Consider the following 17401-nt stretch of genomic DNA (forward strand, 5'->3'; position numbering starts at 1 on the left):
CCCCTGCATTGGCAGGTGGATTCTTAACCACTGCACCACCTAGGAAGTCCCTTTTTTTCCCTGTTTTGGATAACTTGACAGTTTTGAGGATTACTGGTCAGGTATTTTGTAGGATGCCTCTCTACTGGAATTTGTGTTATGCTTTTTCATATACTATCAACTTGACATCACTGTTGATGTTGACCTTGATTGCTTGGCTGAGGTAGTGTTTGTCAGGTTTCCACACTGTGAAGTTCCTCTTTGTTTCCCCCCTTTCATACTGTGTTGTTTGGAGGGAAATCACTGTGCACAGCCCACACTTAGGAGAGTTATGCTTAGTCTCCTTGAGGGCAGGTTCGCTACATAAATTATTTGAAATTCTGCACAGGAGATTTGCCTGTGCAGATTCTCCTCCATTATTTGCTTATCCAGCCGCTTATTTATATCAATACAGACTCATGTATATTTTATTTTGTACTTTGGGTTGTAATCTGATACTACTTTATTTTATTGCTCAAATAAAAAAAAGTTTTTTTAAACCTTCACGTTCTGGCCATTGAGAGCTCTTTCAGTCGGCTCCTGTGCTCCTTTGACATATCCTCAGTGTGGGGTTGGTGTGCTTTTTGGGAGCACAAGATACTCCAGGCTTATCTTGTATAATTCCTACTGCAGTCCTGGGATCAGCCATTCCTCCAGGGAGCCCTGGTTCCTTTTACTGGAGAATGGTATTGGAAGCCAAGGTCTGGGTGCTAGGTATGCTTCTTGCTACTGGTTTCTAGCCTTTTTGGACCTCAGTTGTTTTTATGAGTTAATTAGGTGATAGTCCCAAGTTCACAGGTAGCCAAATGATTCCATATTACTGTATATCAGGTTTGTCATTGGTTTGGCTTCATGTTGCTTGTTAATAATTCTGCTTAACTTTCCCTCATCTCCTTGTTTTTTCTTCCCTCCCTTTTGTTCTATCTTCTTTTTCTGCACCCGCCCCCCCCCCCCCACTTTTTTTTGTCCAAAAAGGAAAGAACCTTTTTGGCTTTTCATTATCTTTTCATTATCTTCTTCATTTCTCCTCATGCTTTACTCTAGTCCCTATCTCTGTGTTTTTAAATACCTCTTTCATTTAATACTTCTCTCATTGTGATTCACCAGGTCTTTATTATTCGTGTGAACTATTTTCTCTATTTTAGTATGTGAAAATAACTAGGCAACTAGTGGAATAGAAAATTTAATGAAAGCAAATTTCTGCTGTGTAAATGATTGCCTATGATTCATTTTATATAGCTTAAAGGATAGCTCAAAAATGTGAAATACATCACGATTGCTTATGCAAACCAAATACCACAGTCATACTTGAATCAGGGAATTATCTTCTCACACAGTTTTGTTAACACATTAAATCATTAGGCATAGCTTCGCATACAATGAGAAGATTTAAAAAGAGAGGTATCCAGTTAAGGCCATATCATTATTTTACGTGTCTCTTAATGTACTTTTTTCAGTAAAAGATAGAATAGCTTAACTTTTAGGGACCCTTTCTTTATTGAAACCTCACTCCCATCTCTTTATTGATGCTGTTAATGTGCTTACTGCCTTGAATTTTATCATTTGAAAATAGATTCACTTCCTCCCTGACTTAGAGCACACATTGGGCCCAGTAAACATGCTTGCTGAAGAGTGCACAGTGTGTTTTATTTGTTTGTTTTTCTCCTAACTGCAGGCTCCTTGAGGGGCAGGTAATGTCTTAAGACATCTAGCATCTTCTCAAGGGTCTAGCATCTACTTGCTGAATGAAGGGATAAGACATAAGTCTGTAAGGGCAGGACTGAGCCTTACACATCCTGCTTGTGACTTGCATTTGTTGGCTCTTTATAAACACTTGTTGAATTGAATTTAATGGAATTAATAGACACAGATTTCCTTGTCAGTATCATCATTGCCTGTTTTGGCAGCATAGCAAAAGACATCCCAAAATTATGTGTTCATTTTGTCTATAACATATTGTAATCTCTTCTTGGTGATTTTGTGATCTACTTAATTTATTATATGGCCTGGAGAAGTTCTGTACTTAATGAATTTATAATATTTTAAACTTTAATTCAGCATTTTCCAAATTTATTTCACCATGGGCTCTTTGAATGCAACACAAAGATTGACCCATAGAAGGCTCTCAGTAAATATATTTGCTCTATGAATGAACGAACAAAATCTTGTAGGTGTCTTGAACAAATCTTCTATACAACATATATACTTTTGGAAATGCTTTACTGCACAGATGCTGAGATCATCGTGTCAGGAGTGGATTCCAGTTGCTCCATGTTCCTGCATTCCTGAAAGAGTTTCTGTACTGTATCACCAGAAAGAGAAGGCTTACCTTTCTCCTTTCCACCCTCCCTGACTGCTCATGCCCTCGTACATACAACATGCACAGTCACATTTTATTATTAGGAAATTGAGACTGTGAAATATTTCTGCCAGGATTCAACCCAGGTCCATCTGACTCTAAATCTAAACTCTTAATCACTGCATACTCTTGGAGCAAATGTGAGTGAGCAGAGATTGCATGGCTGGTCGACTACTTTGGTTCATTTCAAGTTCATTTCAATACTGTTCTTGAGTATTAATTATAGTAAATGACACCTATAGCTATAGGTGATAGTGTGGTGTATCTTGCAGATGTGGATGTTGTTAATCCTGATGAAAAGTCAATCATGACCTATGTGGCACAGTTTCTGCAGTATTCAAAGGATGCATTTGGAACTGGAGACAAAGCCCAGGTATGTCTTCATAAGTACAAATCACGATCATTTTTGTTGTACCTTACTAATAGTTTAATTTTTCGCATTGAGGCATAATTTGCACATGGAATTTAAACGTACAGTTCAGCGAGTTTTGACAAATGCATACACCGTATAAATCATACTTTAATCATGATGTAGAGCATTTCTATCACCCAGGTTGTTTTATTGTGCCTCTCTCCTGTCTGTACACCTCCACCCTAAGCAACCAGTATTCCAGTTTCTTTCACTGTAGATTAGTTTTGCTTGTTCTTTTTTTTTTCTTAGGTTAAACTTGGTAATTTATTAAACTTTGCTGAATTATCTAAAAAAACATTTAGATAAGTACTATATAGGACAGATTAAGTTTAGCAGGATTTCAAAAAAGTTTAGAGATATCAGATTTTTGTCTGTTGTAAATTTTAGCAGCTTTATTGAGATAGAATTCACATATAAAATTAAATCATTTAAAATTTATGATTCAGTGGTTTTCAGTATGTGTACATAGGTGTGCAACCCTCGTCACAATCTAATTTTAGCATATTTCCATTTTACCTATTCTTTAGATCCGTGTAAATGGAATCACATATCCATATAAACAGAAGCATGTGCTCCACTCTTAATCCTTGTTTGTGGAGATGCTGTTGAATTACCATCAGATTGCCATTTGATTATTCAGTTTTTTCCCTTTGACTTTCAGTCACACAAAATATTGTGGGTGGAAATTTTATAAAAATCACTGAGCTGAAAATAAACATTTATTCTGCTTCTATAAAGATAAACGAGTGCTGTGAGTTTAGTAAAATGTTTCTGAATATTATTTTAAAATTTAAACTACTTCCTCAGACATGTAAACATGTAGTCATATTATCGCATTTTCTTTGACAAATTTAGGCTTGTGTTTTTCCAACTGTTATATTCGAGGCACCGAACCAGATTGCGGCTGACTCTGAAAGAGAGGCTCAAGCTGAGACTTGGGCTTATCATGCGCTTCACTTATTTCTGACCTGCTGAGGAGCTCCTCTTTTCTAATTAATTTTCTTATTAAAAAATAAAATTAAAAATTCAACTGTCTATGAAATCAGATGCAAAAATATATAGAAAGCACTCTTGCTTAATAGAAAGAAAAAAGTAAATGAAGGTTAAAGGAGAATGGAAATAAGATACAATTTCTTTTGCTTTATCCCCGCTAGTAAAATTTGCCTCCACATGTGTGCAAACTTACCACTGAAACAAGAATCTAAAGAAATTTGTTGCCCAATTCCATAGGATAGCTTGACCAAAGCTTTTGGTAGTGTTATTTTTAGAATCTTTAAATTGTTTAAGATATTTTTGATGTCAGTATATTTAATAGATGTAAACGTCTCTTAACCCATGTTTAGATTTATTGGAAGGCAGTATTCTGAAATGCCTGCTATAAATAAATAATTTAGAATAATGTTCTCTAAAATTGAAAAATAATGAAAATGGATAAACCAAAAAAATAGGGGCTTGCTTGCCCTGTTTCTTTAGCACATTATATTCAGATGCTTGTTTCAATCCATTTTAAAATTTAAGGTGTTATATGAACGAGCAAAATTCCTCTTTGGCACAGGGAGTCATTGGTGTGTAGTGATTACGCTATTTCACTGATGTTTGAAGTTGTTAATTTTATTGTTAAAAAAAAAAATCACAAAGTCTATTTAGGAGGGTTTTGAATGTGTGTGTGTGAATTACAGGGAAAGGTGAAAGAAGCTATGGTCTGGTTGACTCTACAAGAGAAAAAGCTACAGAAAATGCTAACGGTTTCAGAAAATGAGACCTACTATAAGAAGTATGAAGTAAGTATGACTTTAAACGGCAATTTATTTGTAGTTTACTCTTGGGGAAGAGGAGGATGTTTTCAGAAAATAACTTTCAGAGTTAATTACGTAAATGCTAAGTTAACTCCACGTTTTAGTGCTGAGTTCTAGGGACCGAGCTTCTCAGATTTTAAGGTGCATTGGAATCACCTGGGGAATCTTGTTAAAATGCAGATTCTAACCCAGTAGTTCTGGGATAGGGCCTGAGATTCTACGTTTCCCACAAGCTCCCAGATGGTACGGATGCTGCTGGTCCTTAGAGACCTTTGAGTAGTATGGTTTTAGAGTGGGGATTGGCACGCTGGTCTCTGGGCCTTACCGCCTGCTTTTATAAACACATTGTTATTGGATACATTATTTTGTGTATTATATGTTACATTATATATTATAATACACATTGCATATGAGCCGTGCCCATTAAAGTATCGCTTGTGGCTGCGTTCTCACCACATTGTTGAATAATTACAGCCGAGACCAGAAGGCTCACAAAGCCCAAGGTGTTTGCTGTCTTACCTCTTACAGTACGCGTTTTCCAGTCCCAGGTCTAGAACAGAACATGCTTTTCAGAATGAATATTGAAGGAAAAAAGATGAGGAAATCAGAAATGGAGCCATCCCAGGATGACAGTGCAGGACTTCCACCAGAATGTCCTTTGGGGAGTGATGCCAACTGTATTGTCACCGTGTATTGAACATTTGCTGTATATCAGGCACCTCGCTGACAGGCATTTTACACTGTGTGATATGGTTATTCCAGTTTTACAAGTGGAAACAGACTAGACTTAGAGGGACTAAGTGGTTTATCTAAAGTTATATAGTTACTGAAAGGTAGAGGTGGGATTTGAATGAAGGGTAGCTCCAAAGCGCTAGCTCTGCTTACGTCCTGATGCTTCTCCAGGGTAAACAGTTATTCCCTGCACCGTCTTGAAAGAGACTAACAGGAGCCAAAGTGAAGGCTCCACAGTCCTCTTTCCTGGAACCCCGCCTGTGCCACGCTGTGCTCCCTGCCCAGCGTCCATGCTGAAGAAGGAGGAGGTACTCTTGTGGGCCTGCACAGCACTCAGCACCCCTCGGCCTCCATCCCCCCATCGGTTAAGAGAGGGAGCTGGATGGATCCAGTCCTTCCTACACTGACATTCGGTGGATTCTGTGACTTGCTCAGCACACGGTTCTTTTTGGTTTGGAGCCATCAGGGAAGGAAGACATTCTCATCTTTCTTTTGTCTGAACTGCATAGGCTTCTTAATGCTTCTTGCGTCTTAGCTCTGGCCTGAGATTTTTTTTCCTTGACAAGGTGCTCAGCGTCCACAGGAAGTACCTGGCTCTCACATATGTCTTTGATTTACTAATGTGCCGCAGGTTCAGGTTTCTTAAATGAAAGGCTTTATGAAATTATTTTAATTCTCAGAAATAATTAATTATCCCTGAGTTCACAAAATTTAATTAGAAATGTGGCCAATAATTATGGGTAGTCTTTTCAGTAACATTTATGGAATTGATGACTCAAACACCAATATTTCACACAAATACAAACCAAGGAAAGTTTCATTTATTAAATTTTTGAGGGCACGAAGTATTTTCTAAAGTCTGTATAAAATGACTTGGGAAGAATTGGCTTAAGCTCAGTTATTCATGGAAACTTCAAAAGCCATTGATACGTGATGACTGCTGTCATATAATTCTCAGTCCCGCTCGTTCTTATTTGGGGAGGACAAACAAACTCACATTTTCCGGGGGGCATTATGATTTGTCCTCTAGAGCTGCATGATCTTGCTGCCCTATTCCGGCAGAAATCCAACCATGGTGACATGAGACGCAGTCTGTGACCTGTGTCACTATGAGGGCACCCAGATCATGAGGGTGCACTGAAGAAAGGAACTGGGTGGGTCAGAGGATCCCGAATCCAGGGGATTTTATCTAAGTAAAAATTTAAATATAACCTACAGCTATAGCCCTTCAAACAGCAAATTACATTTTATAAACTGGTTTAAACATTTCAGTCTTTAAAATACTCTTCTAATTATAGAGGCTGCTGTCCTTTTTGGAGTCATTCAATGAAGAAAAAAACCCATTTTTGGATGTGCTGTCGATAACAAGGAATCTAGATGAGCTGAATGAAGATCAGTTACAGTTGAGAGAAGCCTGGGATGGTCTCAACTACAAGGTTACTGGGTTATGTTGATTAGAACATTTTCATGGGGCAGCGTTGTTTGTTGGATGAGAACTTTAGACTTCCATGGGGAATTCTGTAAAAAGCAGAGTAGATGTTTCATCAGAAAGTTGGGAGGGCGTTATTATATTTTCTCCTTGAGCTCATTTGGGTAATGGTTGATATTTAAATAGGAATTTATAACATTCTGTTTAGAGAAATTTCAGGGTTATCCAGAGTTTTTATATTTGCCATCGATTCTTGGTTTGCCACAGTAGATTACCCATATTCTGATTGACCTGCAGCCTCCGTTCTGCTTTGGACCAGTATCATGTGTCACTATCAATAGATGCTTAAAGTGGGTAGGGACACATCCAGAGAGAATGTGTAATGATGAATGTGTGTGTGTGTGTCTAAATATATCTGTATGATTTCAGTCATTTTAAATTTATTGAGTCTTGTGTTATGGTCCAGGATATGGTATATATCAGCGTACATACTATTTACACTTGAAAGGAACATGAATTCTGTAGTTATTGAATATCATATTCTATAAATATCAATTAAGACAAGGCGGTGGGTATTGTTCAGATAATCTGTATCTTGACTGACATTTTTTCCAGGTATTCTATCAGTTTCTGAGAGAAGCCTATTAAAATCTGTAGAATCCTTCCTTTAATTTAGTCAAATTTTGTGTCATGTATTTTAAGACTTTGTTATTAGGTGTGTACATTTATGATTGTTATGTCTTCGTGAATCAATACCTTTACCACTGTGAAATATTCCTGTTTATCTCTAATAGACTGTTTTTCTTGATGTCTGCTTAATCTGATACCAGTGTGATCATTGCATTCTTCCTGTGCTGACTGTTTGTATGGCACATTTTTTTCCTTCATTTACTTTCAACCTATTTGGGTCTTTAAAGTTCATCCCTCTCTTTTATATATATATATGTGTGTGTGTGTGTGTGTGTGTGTGTGTGTGTGTGTGTGTGTGTGTGTGTGTGTATAGTATATCTATGTAATTAATTAATTTTTTATTTTTATTTTTTTAAGCTCTTTATTGGAATATAATTGCTTTACACTGTTGTGCCAGTTTTTGCTGTACAACAAAGTGAATCAGCTGTATTTATACATATATCCCCATATCCCCTCCCTCCCATGACTCCTTCCCACCTTCCCTATCCCAGCCCCCTAAGTCATCACCCATCATTGAGTTGATCTCCCTGTGTTATGCAGCAGCTTCCCACTGGTTATCTGTTTTGCATTTGGTAGTGTATATATGTCAAAGCTACTATCTCACTTTTTCCCAGCTTCCCCATCGCCCCCCCCTTCCCCTCTTTGTGTCCTCAAGTCCATTCTCTACATCTGCATCTTTATTCTTGCCCTGTCTAAAGTGCATCCCTTATAGGCAGCATATAGTTGGATCTTGCTTTATTATCTACTCTGACATTCTCTGCCTTTTCACTTGAGTGTTTAGATGGTTAACACTTAATGTAATTATTGTTATGGTTTGATGTGGGTTTACCACCTTAGGCTTCTTTTCTGTTTCTTCCCTCTGTTTTTTTTGTATTCTATTCTTTTCCTGCCTTGTTTTATTTAATTAATTTGTTTATTTAAATATTTATTTATTTGGCTTGCTGGGTCTTAGTTCCCAGTTGCAGGATCTTTGGTGTGGCATGCAGGCTCTTTATTGCGGCATGTGGGATCTAGTTCCCTGACCAGGGATCAAACCTAGGCCCCCTGCATTGGGAGCGCAGATCTTAGCCACTGGACCACCAGGGAAGTCCCTGCCTTGTTTTAGATTATGTTAATAATTTTAGAATTCCATTTTAATTTATCTATTGGCTTTTTGGCTCTGCCTCTTCCTATCATATTTTTACTGTGATCACAATATTCATTATAAAATTTTTACAGTCTACTTAAAGTTCTACAATTTCTAAGTTATCATACAACTTCTTATAACATGTAGAATTCTTAGAAGCAAAACTCTCATTTTTTATGCTTAGTTACTTTATATATAAATATATATATGACACAAACATATGTTTTAGAGTCCCCAAGACCATTTTATAATATAAAAGTCATGTATTTTAAAGAAATTAAGGGGAAAAATTTAGTCTTTCATATTTATATAAGTATTTATCATTTCCATTTTTCTTCGTTCCTTCCTAGAGATTTGAGTTTCCATCTGAACTCATTTCCTTTCAGCTTGAAAAACGTCCTTTAACTTATCATATAATGCAGGTCTGTGGATGGCAAATTCTTAGTTTTCTTTGGTTTCTAAATGTCTTTATTTTGCCTTCATTCTTTTAAAACATCTTTGTTGAGGTATAATTTACATATCACAGAATTTGCTCATTTTAAACGGCTAATTAAATGACATAGTAAATTTACAGAGTTACAACAGAGTTAGTATAGTTTGCAAGTCAAAAATACTCTTTGGCCCTGGTGAAGTTTGCCAATTACTGCTCAAGACTCTTGGCCGTCAGGGACAACAGCCTGTTTTCAGAGTGTATTTATCATGCCATGTTTGAAGTGTGTTCAACACTAGCACAGTGGCTTGAAAGAGCCACCCTTTCAGAGTCCCTGATTTTGAAGAACTAGTGCAGCTCCAGAAATTTTCCTATCCAGTGGCAGCGCTTATTGCATTTTCACCTCCTGTTCCAAACACAGCTTTGACAACACTAATCCCTGTGAAGGGCAGGAACTCTGTTACAAATCCTCAACCAAACAAAAGGAGAGGAAGATACTGTCTACAGTTCAGGCTGTTCCAGGCCACAAAAATCTGGCCTAATTTTGCAGCCTATGATTTGGAAAAATCACCCAAAATAATGGGAAAAACCATTAAAAGAACAATTTTGCAACATTAAGGGCTGCAAATTGATACTAGCTTGAAAATCCATCCCTTAGGTAGAGTGCCACTCATTTTCTTGGTGTTGCAAAATGAAACTTTTAATCTTAAAGTCATCGGGTGTGTAACAGTCAATACCATCCAGACAGTTTCTAGTTCAATTGATTGAGGACACAGATATCTCAAAGCATCTTAACAAATGATTTCATTTTAAGCCTGCTATAGGAAATAGCCACATTATGTTATTTTGACCTGGCAAGATCTTATATAAATTTTCATCAAAATTCAAAAGTAATTTCCAACACTGAGAAAGAAAGTGTAGAACTAGTTTTCTATGTTAAGAGTGGAAGGAGTGGAATGAAAGGTAAACATTGCCTTCTGACTTTCCTCTTCCTGTTGCTGATGCATACAGTACAGTCCGCAGACAGAAAGGCCACATTTGATTTCATTCAAAACATATACAGCTGTCTTTCAGTGGTGAAAAGAATAACAGTTGAACGAAGGTATTGTTTTTAGCTTCTCTTTTGTTTAGTCATTTGCCGGTTTTCTGGGGGGGTTTTTTTTTGTTTGTTTATTTTTCGGGGAAATCACAGATAATTCAGATATATATAATAAAAGCACATGCTAGCTTGTTTATATTAAAGTTCATAATAGTGAAAACATTTTTTCATTCTTTACCAACTGGAGGCTTAATGGCATATAGTTAATGACTTAGGATTGTAGAGCTGTCTTTTGCCATATGTCTTTTGAGAAAATAAACTTGCAAGGCAATTAAAGCAAAACAAAATACTGCATGGCATCACTTATTTGTGGAATCTTAAAACAAAGTCAAGGGGCTTCCCTGGTGGTGCAATGGTTAAATTTCTGCCTGCCAATGCAGGGATCATGGGTTTGATCCCTGGTCCAGGAATATCCCACATGCCACGGAGCAAGTAAGCCCATGCACCACTAGTGAGCCCACACACTGCAACTACTGAAGCCTGCGTGCCTAGAGCCTGTGCTCTATAAGAAGCCTGCACATTGCAACAAAGAGTAGCCCCCGCTTGCCACAACTAGAGAAAGCCCACATGCAGCAACAAAGACCCAATGCAGTCAAAAAAAATAAACAAATTAATTAAATAAACAAACCATTAAAAAAAAGAAAACTTTATAAAAACAAAGTCAAACTCATAGAAACAGAGAGTAGAAAAGTGGTTGTCTGGGACTGAGGGTGTGAAAGATAGGGAGAAGTTGGTTAACAGGTGCAAACTTTCAGCTATAAGATGAATAAGGTCTGAGGTTATAATGTAAAACATAGAGACTGTAGTAATAACACTGTATTATATTATTGAAATTTGCTGGAGAGTGAAACGTAAATGTTCTTGCCCCCCCAAAAAAAGATAAATATGTGAAATAATGGAAGTGTTAATTAACTAGATGGTGAGTCTTCTTTTACAATGTAAATGTATATCAAATCACCACGATGTACACTTTAAATATCTTACAGTTTTGTCAGTTATACCTCAATAATGCTAAAAAAAAGGCAAAACAAAATGCAAAAACTATAATATTTTAGTGTTTCTAGTTTATGAGTAGTTCCATTTGACTGCCTTAAAGAAGGCTAGCTTTGTTCTCATTTAACATCTTTGTACTTGGGTTGTTGGTTTAACGGGGCTTTTTTTTTTGGTACTTTGCCTTGCATATAGTGGACACCCAATAAATCTTTTTCAATGAATTAATAATGAATCAAAGAATGCTGTTATTTTAAAAAATAACCTAATGTTGCCTATTCTTTCCCTTAAAAGGGATTTAACTGGAAGAATAGTGACAGCTCATCTAGTAGAACTGTCATGGTAAGAGAGAATACAGACTTAAAACTCATACTTTCATCGTCAGCAGGGAGTCCTCCGCCACCCCAGCTCTCTTATATTGCTGGCCACACTTTACTGTAACCGTGTCCTTGTCCGCTTCCCCCACTAGGTGGTTCAGGCAGGAGCTGTGGCTGTTATTTATCTGATTGACCCTTAGATGCGGAGGGTTTGTGGTAAACTTACTCTTGCCTTCATGACACATGGATCTGGGCAAGACCCTACTCCTATTTTTATTCCTTTATTAAAGTGTATGTTTATTTCCTTTTATCCCCATACTCTCCTTCCATCCCTCTTTCTCCTTAGGCCACCGTTGTGATGTGCTTAATGTGTATCTTCTTGTTTTATATGTTCTTGCAAAATGCAGTATTGTATTTATGTGTCCATGTATTTTTAAGTTGTGTAAATTGATATTATATGTTATTCTGCTTCTTATTTTCAGCTTTGAGCGTATCTATTTAAGGTGCCTCCATGGTGCCACCCATGTACATCTAATTAGCATCTAACTGCTGCACAGTCCTCTGTGGTGTGTGACACCCCCACCTCTACCCACAGGTCCCTCCTCTACTCCAGAAGGCTTCTGTGTCTTTACACCCAGCTCTTAGTGCAAGTCATAAATGTTTGCACAGTGAGTGAATGAGTGAGTGTGTGAGTGAGTTTTGATGGTGCTTATTTAGCAGGAGGAAAATCCAGGTAGAAGGGGCAGCGAGGACAAAGACCTGGGAGGGTAGTCAGGGTTTGGGGCAATAAGTAGTTGGCATTTATATGACTCACACGTGCATGTAGGGAGTTGTGGGAAGGCTGAGGAAGGAGGAGGTTGGCTGGATTGGGGGGTGGGGGCTTTGGTGAAGCAGATATTCAGGAGTATGGTAGAGATATCTAATATAAATATATGATTAGGGCCAGTGAGGAAAATAATCTATAAATCTGCTTGCGATGTACAGTTTTAATGTCAGAGAACACAAGGGCATACAACATTTCATAGGATGGTCATTCATCACAACAGTTTACCCCTGCTTAGAGGGGTGCTTTATTTCTAATTTCCCTCTAATAACTGACTATGGATTTAATCAAAACATTTGTTTTTTCTCTTGTGCCCTCTTCTACTACTTTTGAACAAATTATCTTCTCGATCAGCAGCTAGCCAAATGATACTTAGAAATTTACCTGTTGATCAAGACTTCCTTTACTAACAGATCAGAGAATTAAAATACTGTTTTTAAAGAGTAGTTTTAGAAGAATTCTTTAAAGAATTAAGCATGCTGTGTATGAAGAAATAAACTAGAAAAGTGTCTACTGAAGAACATCTTTCCTTTTTTTTTTTTCCAGATTAATGTGTGGAAAACAGAGTTGAATCAGGTCTTGCCCTCACCCCTCTATCAAACAGAAACTTGGCTCCGGGAGGTAGAGGAGCTGATAGATGAAAATTTGCCAGCCTCCCAGGATTACTGTGAAGCCATGGCTCTAATGCAAGAGAAAATGACTTTATTCCAGGTTGGAACAGAAAAAAGAAACATGGAAAAATCTAAACTTTAGGAACTGTTCTTGAGGAAGACTTTACTAGAAAGAAGGGAAGGAAATACAGTGGGTATTTGAGGATGATTTAGATGATACCCCTGGAGAGTTTTGGGACCCAAAAAGATACCTTCACTTTCTTTATGAGCATTGTGCTAGTTTAAGGTAGAAACAATAAGAAGAGTCCAGAAAGTTCTAAAGCAGCTGTAAAGTCTGACAAAAAAGGAGAGAGGAGACTCTTTTAAAACATGAGAGACTGGGTTCTCACTAAAATGATATGAAACTATTTGATAGGTAAGATTTATAGCGTTCGAGCCCACAAAGGAATGGAAAATAAAACTGAAAACAAAAGATTTTGATAATGCTTTTACCAAAGAAACTGCAGTCTGCCTCTTTGTAAAATGGTCCAGTTTAAAACATTTATGATGAAAATATTTATTCACAGCATTTTAGTTAAACACGAAAGGGCTTTATGATTTTTTTTTTGAAAAAAGATTTGGTGCAGGCACAGAGCAAATGAAATGAACAAACCCTCAGTTACAGTGTTTGGCAATAAATCTGGTTATAGCATGCTACATGTCTTTTCAGAGTCTGATGGATAAATTTGACTGTCATTTGAATACTCTTCTGGCATTTGAAAATAGAGATGAAAAACATTTGCCGTTGGTACCATCCAACAAATTGGAGGAAATGAAAAGACGGTTTGTATTACTGCCCTTTCACAACTGCTGAAACCTTTGTGTTTGAGCACTAACGTAGTGCTATAGGGACCAGAAAATACAGATTTTTAGATAATTCCTGACAATTGGTCTTTAAATCTTGATAACAGTTCCTTCACGTTTTATGTAATAGTAACATTATATCATGCTAACATACTTTCTCTTTTATTGCCTGGTAGGATATGGGGGTGGGAAAACTTCTGGACTTTGAGTCAGAAACTGTTCTCTTTATCTTGGTTTTGGCCAAGTTACTATGCCTTTCTGCACATTTCCTCATTTGTAAATATAGAGTAATGGTAATCACTCTGTTCATGTCTCACAAGAATACCAGGTGAAAAGGGAGGAGGCATATGAAAGCACTTTATAAACTCGAAAAAACTACAGATATAAACTATTTAATTGGTGGTAGCCCACATCATCTTCTCTTTTCTCATTATTCATAAGCAGTTTATTAGAGTGGTATTAAGAGGGTATTAGCCTTAATAGTGAAAGCTGTTAATATGTAAATGTTGAAATTATAGTTGTATTAAGTTATGTGGAACTTTTCATATTTAGTAAAATATTTCAGAGATTAACGTTTTATTATAGAATTTCTCAATAGGGGAATAGTTTCTTCAAAAAAATGTTCTGTTAGATGTTTTTATCTTAGAAATAGCTGTTTTATGTCTAGTCACAATGTTTGTTTTACTTTGTTTAAAAAAAAAGATGTGAGGATTCATCTGAGTTCCATGTGTTTAAAAGAAAGTTAAAGCCCCAATATTTTTAAAAATGCCAAACAGATTTCTCACATTTGGCCAATAATATTAAATTCTAAAACTTGCACTATCTTCCAGAATCAACAACATTTCGGGGAAAAAATTCATTCCACTTCTAGAATTTCATTACTATAAGTGCTCAGTTCTTGGTTTGCTAGATGAAGTGAAATCAAAATTGGTTGTTTGGAACATCAAATACGGGAGCAAAGAATCTGTGGAATTATTGCTGGAAGACTGGCATGTAAGCTGCTTTATTTCATGTCTTAGGCTGTTCTCCATGGCGCTAGGTTTGCATTTTTCCTTGGCAGGATTTCCCTTAACTTTTCAGGTTTTAAGATGAGTTTTCTTGGTAGCTTTCATTAGCTTAAATATTGCCTAGAGAAAAGAATTATGGATAGTCAAATAACAGGCATCAGGAAGAGTAAAAAAGAGAAAATAACATTATTTAGCACAAAAGAGGAGACTGAGTTAAGGCTAAGTTACGTAATAGAGAAAGTTTCAATGTTACTTCCTTTAAAAAATTCCTACTTTCACTTACTGGACATCTCGTTTAATATTTTTCCCCACTCAGATTTATGGTTTTATTCCAAAATTAAATTTTTCTTAGAACATTTTAATCTTAGCCTTTCAAGTTTTAGGAGTGGGAGAAACTGTGTTTTGTCTTGAGGCTTTTCAAGGCAAAAGAGGGGGAGAGGAGTTAGCTCTCACAGTTTATAGGGAAAAAATGTTGCACATGCTTTAATTATGTGTGTTTATTTGATAAATTAACACTACAGCAGCCTAGCAATGTCATTTCTACAGTTAGGCCTTATTTTCCTTTTTTCAGTTTCTCTGTTTGTTTGTTTTGTTTTTTGGGGTTTTTTTGGTCCCGCTGCACAGCTTGGGTGATCTTAGTTCCCCTACCGGGGACTGAACCTGGAGCTACAGCAGTGAAAGCACTGAGTCCTAACCACTGGACCACTAGGGAATGCCCTGTTTCTCTGTTCTTGGAATGAGGGCCAGAAAGAAAAACCCAAGATTATAAATTTCAGTGTAAAAATTAGAAGAACATGATAAAGAAAGATTTATTTACAGTTTATGATTTGAACACTGATGATTCCTCAACAGGCATTATCATTCTGCATTAGACTAGATTTTGAATATTTTGATTTCTTTTTCCTACTTTGATTTTTCATTTTTTCCATTTAAATAATCATACCATTGGCACATAGTGTGCAATAAGTGAGTTTTTAATTAACTATCTACTCTTCCGTAGAAGATCTTACTAGCTTACGACACAGAATAACTTGGTTAATGGTATTTCTCAAGTGTTTTTTTGTGTGATGGATTGTATCTATTTATAACATAGTCAACATACCTAATAAAACGTATTCAATATGAATAAAAGCACATAAGAGAAACTGATATAAATTATGCACTGATAATAAATATGTGAAGTAGGAGGTGTTGAAGTTGCTATGAATACTCGCCTTTTCTCATGAGAGGAAAACCATTTTAGAACTACGTCACCACATGAAGATGAACTTTGTCAGCTCTCATACCTGTGTGTTACTCACCCTCATATGCATGTCTCTTAGACCTTAACTATCTTTCTTCATGAGCTACTCTTCTTCTTTTCCTACCCAAATATGTAGTATTAAAACTGTAAAGAAAATTTGGTGCCTGAGTGCCTCATCAATATTTATATGGCTGTATCTGGATTTCTTGACATGCTTTTAAAAATAGAAACTGTCAATATGTTTTATTTTCATTTCCCCCCCAGATATTTATTGAGGAAAAAGAGTTCCTAGCTCAACTTGAAACTTCTTTTCAAAAATGTGAAGAAATTCATAAGAATTTGGGTAAAGCTATACAATTACTTTATAAAAAACATTTTATTTATTTATTTAGCTGTTTGTTGATTTAGCTGTGTTGGGTCTTCGTTGCTGCGTGCAGGCTTTCTCTAGTTGTGGTGAGCACGGGCTACTCTTCGTTGTGGTGCACGGGCTTCTCAGTGCAGTGGCTTCTCTTATTGCAGAGCACGGGCTCTAGGCCTGTGGGCTTCAGTAGTTGTGGAGCGTGGGCTCAGTAGTTGTGGCACATGGGCTTAGGTGCTTTGCAGCATGTGGGATCTTCCCGGACCAGGGATTGAACCTGTGTCCCCTGCATTGGCAGGTGGGTTCTGAACCACTGTGCCCCCAGGGAAGTCCTACACAATTACTTTTTGGTGGAATGACCATCACTTAAAAGTAGCATTTCATTTATTTTCCTTTCTTTATGTACCTTAATGTTTTAGAAATTGGTTTTACATATGTGTTTTCTTTGGAAAATTCTTGCATCCACTTTTAGTATTGTAAGTGTGCATATTTATTTCACCACTGTCAATTAGTATGCAAACATTTTTATTAGCAGTATTATGTTATTAATGAAAAACTGTTTTCTAAAATTACTTTCTTTTGTTAACATTATAGCTGGAGAATATCCATATATTAGTAAACAATATACAATGGTGGAATATCATTTTTGCACGTATAGAAAAAAAATGTATAATGTGAAACCCACTCTGCAAAAAGTTTTGGCATGTTGGACTACTTATGTGGAAAACCTTCGTTTACTAAAGGCTTGTTTTGAGGAGACAAAGAAGAAACAGATGAAAGAGGTATTTTCATTCTAATGGCACCTGCTCAATTTTACTTTTTTTTTTTTCCATTTTGTTTGGAGACCCTTGTTTTCAATCCAAAAATGAGAGGCCAGGAAAGAGTAAGCTTGACTGCTGGAAAAATTCTCCAAAGTTTTGGAGTTTAGTTTCTTATTTAATTGCTAAAAGGAATTTTTCTCCTTGTTATAGATTTTATACACACACACAGAGCTTTACTGGGATATAATTTCCATACACAGTATAGCTTTTGAAAGATACATTGCTAAGTTCCTTAGAAAGGAAATAAAGGACATGGAGTACTGGATAGCTTATAGATACATTTAAAATAAATTAATG

The 17401-nt window shown here is 36.5% G+C and overlaps 1 protein-coding gene across 1 annotated transcript in view; it reads left to right on the plus strand.

The window, feature by feature from the left end:
• SYNE2 (spectrin repeat containing nuclear envelope protein 2) overlaps positions 1-17401 on the plus strand; it is a 307058-nt gene that overhangs the window by 87565 nt on the left and 202092 nt on the right. The window contains exons 9-16 of the mRNA XM_057730439.1: positions 2650-2750; positions 4469-4570; positions 6616-6753; positions 12768-12932; positions 13542-13654; positions 14506-14668; positions 16190-16268; positions 16878-17065. Coding sequence (XP_057586422.1) covers positions 2650-2750; positions 4469-4570; positions 6616-6753; positions 12768-12932; positions 13542-13654; positions 14506-14668; positions 16190-16268; positions 16878-17065 — 1049 coding nt within the window. The remainder of the gene's footprint in view (positions 1-2649; positions 2751-4468; positions 4571-6615; positions 6754-12767; positions 12933-13541; positions 13655-14505; positions 14669-16189; positions 16269-16877; positions 17066-17401) is intronic.

This window comes from Hippopotamus amphibius, chromosome 4 (assembly GCF_030028045.1).
Source record: "Hippopotamus amphibius kiboko isolate mHipAmp2 chromosome 4, mHipAmp2.hap2, whole genome shotgun sequence".
Taxonomy (NCBI): Eukaryota; Metazoa; Chordata; class Mammalia; order Artiodactyla; family Hippopotamidae; genus Hippopotamus; species Hippopotamus amphibius.